This window comes from Apaloderma vittatum, unplaced genomic scaffold, assembly GCF_000703405.1.
Source record: "Apaloderma vittatum isolate BGI_N311 unplaced genomic scaffold, ASM70340v1 scaffold8016, whole genome shotgun sequence".
Lineage (NCBI taxonomy): Eukaryota > Metazoa > Chordata > Aves > Trogoniformes > Trogonidae > Apaloderma > Apaloderma vittatum.
The window spans coordinates 1-9887 of record NW_009719931.1 but is presented as its reverse complement, the minus strand read 5'-3'; the positions used below and the strand labels follow the sequence as shown (position 1 = coordinate 9887).

The 9887-nt window shown below is 43.0% G+C and overlaps 1 protein-coding gene across 1 annotated transcript; it reads right to left on the bottom strand.

Moving 5' to 3' along the window:
- Positions 1-2374: 2374 nt before the first annotated feature.
- Positions 2375-9415, bottom strand: METTL10 (methyltransferase like 10; the record flags this gene model as incomplete). Its single annotated transcript, XM_009870827.1, has 5 exons — positions 2375-2853; positions 3589-3805; positions 4680-4787; positions 8653-8767; positions 9310-9415. Coding segments are annotated over 5 exons (674 nt in total), but the record flags the coding sequence as incomplete, so codon positions are not given.
- Between the last annotated feature and the right edge of the window lie 472 nt (positions 9416-9887).

The window sequence follows — 9887 nt, the reverse complement described above, 5'->3', positions numbered from 1 at the left end:
GAGGGTGAGCCCATAACAAAAACAGTTATTTCAACCTGATGCTCTTGATAATGATTTGAAAAAATATTCTCCTGACGGGACAGAAAGCCTGTGATTACACACTTCAGCATTGCTGACCCTGTCAGGAAGAGCAGCTGATACAATTCTGTTAGTGTTCCTGATGTAACCCAGCAGCTCTTCAGGAAAAATTGTAGCTCCCAGAAAATCTTCGGTTTACATCATGGAGTTTTACTGAAGTTTAAAAACAGAATATTACCCTCTCAGGCTTCCAAAAAAACTTACAGACAGCAATGCAGTTGATTATTTCTGCTTCTTAAGGACTATTAAATGAACATATTTTCTTATAACTAACAAGTTGGTCACTAAAAGGGAAGTTGAGGACTAAGGGAACAGGATCCTTCCCTCTGAATTTTCTGTGTTCATTGAGTCGTGTCACGGTGTTCATGCCTTGTATTTCGCACTTTTTAATTAATATAAACATGGTTTTAGAAGTATTTCCTTCAAGAAAGTACTGTGATGCTGAAAGGGCAAAAGCTTTTTGTCTTGAGAACCTATTTGCCCTACACTTCAGCTGAGTCCCATGTGTAGAAACGCCCCTACCCAACACCTCAAATCAATACTTACCTCATTAATTTCATGTGGTCTCCTCTTTCAGGTGTTTCATCCTGACAGTTCACTCCCCTGATAGGCCCTGTAAAAATCCAGGGTAAAATGCTTCAAGCTCTTTCAGGAGTACAAGCCTCACAACAATTACAGTGGCCTCTCCCAGTAAATACCTCCAAAGAGAATCCCTAAAAGCAGTTTGCTTGGCAGCAGCGGGTGTCAGGAGTCAGGTCGTGGATGCCTGAGCTGCGCCAAACACGGCTGTTGGTGGAGGTGCTGCTTGTTAGGGCTTATGTGTACTAAAAGCCATTCCCTGTCTTCCTGGAGGAAAAGGTCAGTGCTGTCAGGAGCCATGGAAGATGTCGGTTTTACTACGCACAAATCTCATAACTGACAGTGAAATCACATACATGGTCTTCAGACAGCAAAGAACTAGAAGGTATTCCCAGCGCTGCGTTTATTCTCCTGCAGTGTGGCGTTGCAGTGAAATCAAGAGTCGCCGCTTACCCCTCTAGCAAGGTGAGCTGCCCCACATCAAGGGCAATCTTTGAAATGTCGTTTCCAAATCCACTAATCAAAAAAAAAAAATCATTGCTTAAGTCAGTATTAGAGCCGCTACCCAGGCTCCATTATTCAGAAAATACCAAGTTTCCAACAGAGCAGATTTTAAATAGTAGGACTTTGGTTATTACTGCCTTAAAATAAATCTCCTAAAACATGTTTTACAAGCATTTTTCTACTCCCCAGTGACACCTGGAAGTGCTTGGGCCTGTGAAATACACACACTGCAGATCAGCAGCAGAAGTCCTGAGTTTCAAACAGCAATAGCTTGGGGGCTCATTTGAGACCGAAGAGAGGCCGTGGCAAATTTAGGAATCCAAACTTTTCGACGTGTGAGGGCCACTCCCTACCCATCCTCCCTGCAAAGGCACCGATCTGTAGGCTTGCTCTTTTCAGCTTTATTGAGCAGGTGGCTGGAAAATTTTTATATAGAGCTGAATTCTGCTGCAGAACAAGACAAGAGACGTGAAGATGACTGCCTATGGACAAAGCAGACCCTTGTCCACACAAAAAACCACATTCTTGTCCCAACTTCCTTCCTTTAAGGCTCCTCACAACAGGCCTGTGACACCTTTGGGGAGCAGGATGACGTTTCAGCGGTGACCTTAGCGTATCTCCATCTTAGGACTGGACTCCGCAACGCCGCAGTTAAAGCAGAGGAACCGCAGCTCTGAAGATTTTGCTGCCTACAGAGAAATACACAGCCCTGAAGTGGCAGGGAAATGCTTGACGTGGAAGCCCTCAATAACCCATGACCTTGGGCAAGCGATGAAGTAGGCTGGAGGAGAAGGTCAGTTCTCAGCCTTTCCCCACCGCTAAGAAGCCTCCCCGATGGAAAATGTATTCATATAGGAGGAAATGATTACGAAAAGAAATGCAGCAGTTGTCCAGAGCATTTGAAAAACAGCAACGTGGCAGCAAGAGAAAAAGAGTGAACTGCCATCATTTTCTTTCAAATGCCTTGCTAAAAATACTAACTGGAAGTGGTTGATCTTACAACTCGAGCGACACACTTAGTGATTTCTGACGCTAAAATTTCTGTGTAACCATTTTAGGAAGTTTATTTTTAGCTTTACAAATCATATAAAAATATGACCTAGAGAACAAAATCTAGTAACAACCAATCCTGTGAAGAGGAGAAAACAATACTTGCCCTGACCCTTACACATCTTATGGAGTATAAATCTATAGCACAACAGAGAAATGAGACTTGCTTTCTAGAATAACTTTACCTCTACTGGTCACCGATTACCAGTACAGAAATTAAATACTGGGTAATCTTTACATTCCAAACATGAAGATCATTCAGTTATATCAGTCTCCATACTCAGGATGCCTTATTTTCCTCTCACTTACAAACTTGCAGCTTCCCTAAAACAAGCGAGGTTGTAGCAAGGACAAAATTTACAGGCAAGTTCTGCAAAGCTGAAATGTTTCTAGGGCAACGTTTTACAGTCCCTTAGAGTTCCATACTGAGTATTTTACTGTGCACTCAAAGAGCATTTATTTACACACGTGCCTGAGGTTTTTCTGTCAGGTTTGAAGTTCAGACTTCTCTCAACTAATCTAATTTGCCCAAGATGGATGGCCTCGCTTTTTTCCTTTGGAAAACCAACGCTGTTACACTGTTTCCAATTCTTCCTCCAAAGCAAAACTTGGGTGTTGGCAGCTCCTCCAGAACTTCAAATCCTGCCAGACAGAAATTAAAATGCTTTTATTAGAAGGATGTGATTTTATTCTCCTCTTGGATAACCCTTTGCAAACCATTCTTCATTCGTCTGGAAAACTTGCAAGTCAGTTACTCTGTAAGTTTATAGGACTGTATTAGTTATGCTGCACCGCTGCTTTCTACAGCTGAAATCCTTCCATGGATAATAGAAATCTTAGCTGGCTGACTCACACCAATTAATGGCAGAAGAGATGATAACTTGCCAGTAATTTTAGTTCTCCAGAAGGGACAGTTGTTTTAGATGCACGCTGAGTTTCAAGCATCAGGCATGCGATTCAGGAGCTAACGAGCACGTAGAAAAAAAACCTCCTGGGGGGATCCAAAAGGTGGCTGAGGAGGTGACACAAAAGGTCACGGTCATAGACATGTCTTTGCCTAAACACGGGTAAAAATGTTACCTCCACTTCAAAGCAATCAGACAGGTGAACTGGATTTGCTAATAAAAGACCAAAAGAGAAAAGTGTAACTAAGACTGAAATCCTCCTCCCAAGCATAACAAAACCTGTCCTCCCTTAGCACCTCGGCAGCTTTAATTCATCAGGAAAACAGAAGTAGGATAGGCTGAAGCACATACTAGTGGCTTTACCTTGTCTAATCCTGATGTGAGAAAGTCAAGGCACTAATAGTTATTAAAATTCACCCATTGCACCCTGGAACAACCCTAAGCTGGCAGACGGCTCTGTTCAGCTGCTTACCTTCTCTGAACTCATTTGACAGCTCCTCTTTGGTCCAGTTGCAAGACGTGATGAGGAAAAAACCTCCTGGTTTCAGTACATCGCAGAGAGATCTCACGTACTGCTTCCTCTTCCCCACTGCGTTATCGGGATTAAGGCTTACGGCATCAAAAGTCCCCTTGTCAATACAAATCTCAAATCCAGACAGCTCAGCTGATGGAGCCAGGAAGTCTTCTACCTAAATCAGAAGTCTGCAACTGTGAAAACAATCTTTTTCTCAGGAGCTCCTGAATCTTTAATGCAAAACAATACTTTCAAATAAAAAGCCTCAAGCCTGACAGCGGGTGTGCTTAGGCAAAGGGTAACTTTTTGCACGTAAAATGCCGTATCAGCTTCCTTCTTCTCTACGTACTTATGATGATCTATGTGCTGTGAAGCCTGCGTATGGACCTGCCCATCTAAAGCTCAAACTGACACACTCAAAGTTCTTTCTTTAAATTATTTGCACTTTGATCCCTGGTTTCCCAGGTGCTGTACAAACACAGAAGAGACAGTGCCCGCCACAAAGAGAGTACAGCTGACATACAAGAACGGAGACATTTGTTCTTGTACAGGTACAGAGCCGGAGAATAAGACGGCACAGCAGAGAGAGTGAGCTCAGAATGAAAGGCAATCGCAGAATCACGGGATGGTTGAGGCTGGAAGGGACCTCTGGAGGTCATCTGGTCCTACCCCTGCGCCAGCAGGGCCTCTCCAACTTGCAGCTGCATGGCTCTATCACTAAAGGATTTCATCCTTGCTCTCAAATCTGAAATTCGGAATGTAGCAGCGAAAACACAGAATGCGCCAAATGCTGAACCACTGTTCTGCTCCCTGCTAGAAGCAGGGAAATCCTGTTAGCCCTAATGAGTGTTAGAAATAGAAAGGAAAAAAAAAAAAAGACCAAAAATCTTCTTCTAAGTACAGATTTATTTGGTTAGAGTTCTCTCACAAACGGATGTCAAAAGACATCATTAATCCCACAGACGAGTACAGCTGAATACCAATTAGGTCATTTACTCTTAGGTTCAATTGCTTCCTACTTCCTCAGTAAACTTTCTCTCAAAACTTACCTTTAATTTAATGTTAGACATCCCTTCCTTCTCTCTTACTTTTTCTGAGAGTTGTATTGCGGAAGGAGAGTAATCAATCCCAGTGAGGTTAGTGTAGCCAGACTTTGCCTAGGCAGAAGCAGAGAATCTTAATCAGCGTGCCAGCAGTTTTTTATCCAACCAGTGTAATCCATCTCATCTGTCCTCCTCTTAACGACAGAAAGAATCCACCCTTTTACTCATTTTTACTCCTGTTACAAGAGTTAAATAGCTGGGGGAAGGAGCTGAAGTGACTCCATTTGGCCTAATACCTCCTCCAAAGAACTGTTGACTGAAGGCTGTTTTATGTCAACAAGTGGAAAGCTGAGCAGAACTGTAGAAAGTAACACCCAGGAGGGGAACAGGCTCTCTTATCTGCAAAAAAAGTAACTTAGAAACCAGGAATTTTCAGCGACAAGAACATGTGCCAGTGCCAGACGCTTCAAAACCTCTCTGACACTTATGTAACTTTTGAGATAGAGCAATTATTTGGTTTATAACACAAATTGCAAGAGCCAAAGTATGTAATATGTTTTCTTAGCACAGAATTTCACTGCAAAACCTTACATTTTTTCCAATTGTTCCTGCTAATGTCTATTTGAATGCAGTTATTTGCATGCCATTTTCAGGGAGGTTATGCACCACACAAAGGAGCATACAGAGAACTCCTGTTAATCTAACTTTGGAGCAGACAAGAACCCAGTTCAGTGAACTCATGCAGTGAAATCTTAGCACTCTTTTTGCCATAAAGGTGAGCACCTTGCACCAGATGGAGTTGGGCATGTGGGAGAGGTGGCAGCGACACATTTTCACTGAGGTAGAAGCTGAAGTGACCGGATCTGGGTATCACATGCATCAGCTGGACTGGAGAGACCCAAATCTAAAAAGAGCTACAACCTTACAGCCAGCTGCAGGCAGGAACAGCAGAGAGTGGGAGAAGCCTTGGGTTTGTTTTGGTTTTGAACAATACATGGACTTTAATGAGCATTAAGCAATTAGCTGCGTATCTGCTTGTTCCAAAGGCTGATACCTCGATAGCAAGGAAAACAAGGAGAATTTTTTTAAGTGGTCCTTTCTCCATGCAGCAGCTCGTTGGCCTGTGTGAGTTCAGTGCTAGCCAGCTGTTCTTAATCGAGCACTAATTTCAGCCAAACACAAAGACCGTGTTGTTTGCATTTGATGAAGACCAGTGTATTGCTCAGGCTTCTGCCCACGTTCCTCCCCAGAGCAAACCAAGCTTCCTGAGACGCCTGTGCTGAAGACTTGGGGGTGGAAGAGCAGTTTCCACAACAGTTCCTCTGTTTGGAAAGGGGGAGTCACTTCAGGGAGTTCTCATTCACTCCTATGGTCTCCGGCGCAGAAAAGGAAAGTTTAAGGATAAACAACATTAAATGCTGCTAAACCTGCATGGCCAGGAAGGGACCATTCACTCAAGTGTCAAACACGACTGTGCTGCATCCTGCAACTGCACTCCTGTCCCAGAGGTGGTATTTCTAAGCTCTCTTCTGCTGCTTCTCAAAAAAGCAGATAAAATAGCAGAAGGTAGTTGGCGATGTTATCAGCACTGCCCCATGTTTGGGCTGCCACCCCGGCTTGGGTGGTGAATACCCTTCACTTCTGGGAAGTTTTTTCAAGGCTGTTGGCTCCGACAATACTCAGTTTAAAAAAAAAAAAAGAGAGAGAAGGTCAGAGCTCCATGTGGCAACATTTCCTTAGAAGAGCTGGAATTTCTGGAAGGCCAAAGAATTAGGTCATTGGTGCAGCCTACGAGATTCCTGAAGTTAGCAGGGGTAGGACCACAGTCTACTGCACGTGTAAAAACAGCGAGGTGTCCAACTTCACTATCCGAGATCCTCAAAGGAAGCAGAGAGAAGAAAGGAAGCCTCCAGCAGCAGTTCTCTGGCTCACAGACAGGCAGATCCCTGCAGCGTGCGTGCAGTGGACATTTAACAGCGTGCTGGATATTTTACCTTCTAGCTGGGTAGTGGGGCCGCTTTACACAGGTCACAGCAGTCTCTCTTGCTTTCACCTCATTTATACCCTGCTTTTCACATGACCATTCTGCCTCCTTTTTTGTGCAATATTCCCTCCTGGAACTGATACTGTTTTACCTAGACCAAGTTGCATTTAAGAGTAATTTTCCTACTATACTCCCACTTCCTTACTATTCTTTACCGTTAACGGCACGCCAGGGCCCAGTATTCCTCAAGGAACTGGACTCTGTGGCACCTCCTCCTGCTCTCATGATGGTCTGACACATACCCTCAAGTAGGTACCTTAGAGAGAGGTGCAACTTAATGTCCTGTATGACTGAAGGCTGACTGGTTTTTTTCAGTATTGCCATTTCTATCCCTTATCAAGTCCAATTCCAGTGTCCTACAGCGGCTGAAGCACTCACCAGAAGAATCTTAACTTGATTTTTCAAAGCCTGGCAGCTAACGGCAAAGTAATTTCTTTTCCCTCAACTAAGCAAGTGGGATCCTGAATTATTTAGCAACAGTAAACAATGTAATTTTTGAAGTCAGTTTTCAGATGGGAAGTGAACTGAAAATTTTCTAGTAAAGCAATCACAGTACTTTGAGGTGCTTAATGTGAGGGACGAAGGTGCTCTTACAGCAGTTTAATAGTTTTTCAAAGCTAACAGGCTCTCATTTTCCCATTACAGAACGAAAATCAATTTCAGATTTGTAAGCAGGACCAGTATAAAACTGAAGTCTACAAATAAGCTTTTTCTGTTAGATGTTTCAGCAATGATAGAGCTAGCTAACAATGCACTTCACAATCATTATGACTAGGTTCATTTCGCTTAATGAGATGAGCAATTTCTACTTTTGATGATGTAACTTCTGCGCTCCAGTGTGTAGCAGCCAGTCCCCTAAAGGCTGTAAACTCTTCTAAAGTCAAAGCCCGCGTTAAAAAACATATAAATTGCAAACCTGACTTTGACTTCCAGCCCTTTGCATTCCTACATTAACTAATGGAACCAATGGAGAACGTAGAACAATGGAAACTGTGACAGTACGACAGCTCCTTTCCTCACCAACCCTCCTGCAGTATTGCACCAAAGTATTCAATCAAAAACAGGAAAAAAATACTGCAACTCCTAAATGTCTTGTATCACTGTGTAACAGCAAAATTTATAACACTTCAGAATAGGCCTGGCGAGGGGTTTCCCCCCTGACAGAAATGGACGCTTCTTGAAAAGAAGCGTGACAAAATTTTTCAGTCGTTTACGTAAAACCCTCGGGTTTAATCACTTTTTACATCGATAATAAGTACTGTTATCAGAGCTGAGTGCAGAGAAAGGGTTTGGTTCTGCACACCAGAGAGCTTCATGTATCGATCAACTTAATTTCCTCATCTAGGGGTGTTTTATACAACAATAGGAAGAAATGCATTTTTACATGTAGGAAAACAGGAAGGTGAAGTTAAAATCAGGGAAACTCAGGCTGATTGTTTTAAGGAAATACTGTAAATTTTGAAATCTGGAGGACTGACACTTCGGGCAGCACCAAGAAATAAGAAGATTGAGCATGTCTAGCAAAAAGACAAAAAAAAAAAAGCGCTATTTCCACTTGGCAGAACTACCTACGTGTTCTGTGCCTCTAATGGCACTGCTGGGTCACAGAGTGACACACGTGTGACTCACACGGTGTCTGGCAGCCACCTGCAATTTCACCTTGCCCTTGTGCCAGGATGCTCTTTAAGGCACGTCAACAGCACTAAGTTAATTTCACTTACACTCTTAAGCCAAACGAAAACATAAAACCTGATTCACAGTAACCAGTGTTCTTTGATGGGGAAAAAACCTCAAAAATATCAAATTTAATGTAGTTCTCCCACCTACGATACAGCTTGCCATGATTACTGTTGTCACTTGTGAGAGCTGTACTTAAACTAGCCCGTTTGGAGCGCTGACTCTGTATCAAAAGGGCAAACTTTGCAATATACCAACCAATTCAATCAGCAAAACACCATTTCCAGTTCCAATGTCAAGCACAGAGCTGTCAAGGGGGACCTTCTGTTTTTCCAACCATCTAATTATTCGAACCATGCTTTCTTCTCCAAACCTATGAAAAACAAAGGCTTGGGTAATTAATACAGCAAAAATGTAGAAGAGGTACAGCAAACTTATTTCATTGCGTGCTCTCTCTCCAGCTTTTACAAAGTGTCTCTTACTGAAGCACTTGGGTAGGAACTAACATAGTTTATATTATGTGTTTGCCTTGTTTAAATTAAAATTAATCACATGGCCTTAAAAATCACCGAAACATCAACTGTGGGAGGTGAAGCCCACCGTATATTTAAAAAATATGTCAGCCTCAGCAACTTACATAGTTCAACCTGAGCTCAGGGATAAAAAGCTCCTTCACTAGTATGATACACGACAACTACCAGCTCACTGTGTGTGTAATGAGTTACCCAAGCGCAACGGAGAAATCTGCATTGCAAAACTGGGCAAGAGGAACTGATGGCTTCAAGATTAGCATTCCCTGTCACCTTGCCAACATCCAGAACTATTCAGTAACCCACTGCATTGCTGGCTGTGTTTTGCAATGTCCATTTTTATAAAGAAATAGTAGAAACACTCTGGTGGAGTGATTTCATTTACCAAATTTCTCCAGCATCTCCGATATCTTGAAAAGTTTGCAGCTCTCTTTTGTATGCAGCATCCCAGCTACAGCCGGGGGAGAAAGGACAGGATATTGCAATTAATACTGGGAAAGATTGAGAGTCATAGAATCATTAAGGTTAGAAAAGACCTCTAAGATTAAGTCCAACCATCAACCCAACACTACCGTGACCGCTAAAGCATGTGCCAAAGTGCTACATCTATGAAGACCTCCAGGGATAGTGTCTTCACCACCTCCCTGGGCAGCCCGTTCCAATGCCTCACTGCTCTTTCAGTGAAGTAAGTTTTCCTAATATCCAATCTAAACCTCCCCTGAAGCAAGTTGAGCCCATTTCCTCTCATGCTATTGCTTGTTACTTGGGGGAAAAGACTGATCCCCACCTCTCTACAACCTCCTTTCAGGTAGTTCTAGAGAGCAATAAGGGCTCCTCTCAGCCTCTTTTTCTCCAGGCTGAACAACCCCAGGTCCCTCAATGACTCCTCACAAGACTTGTTCTCCAGACTTGTTCACCAGCTTCATTGCCCTTCTCACAGAATCACAGAATCGTTGAGGCTGG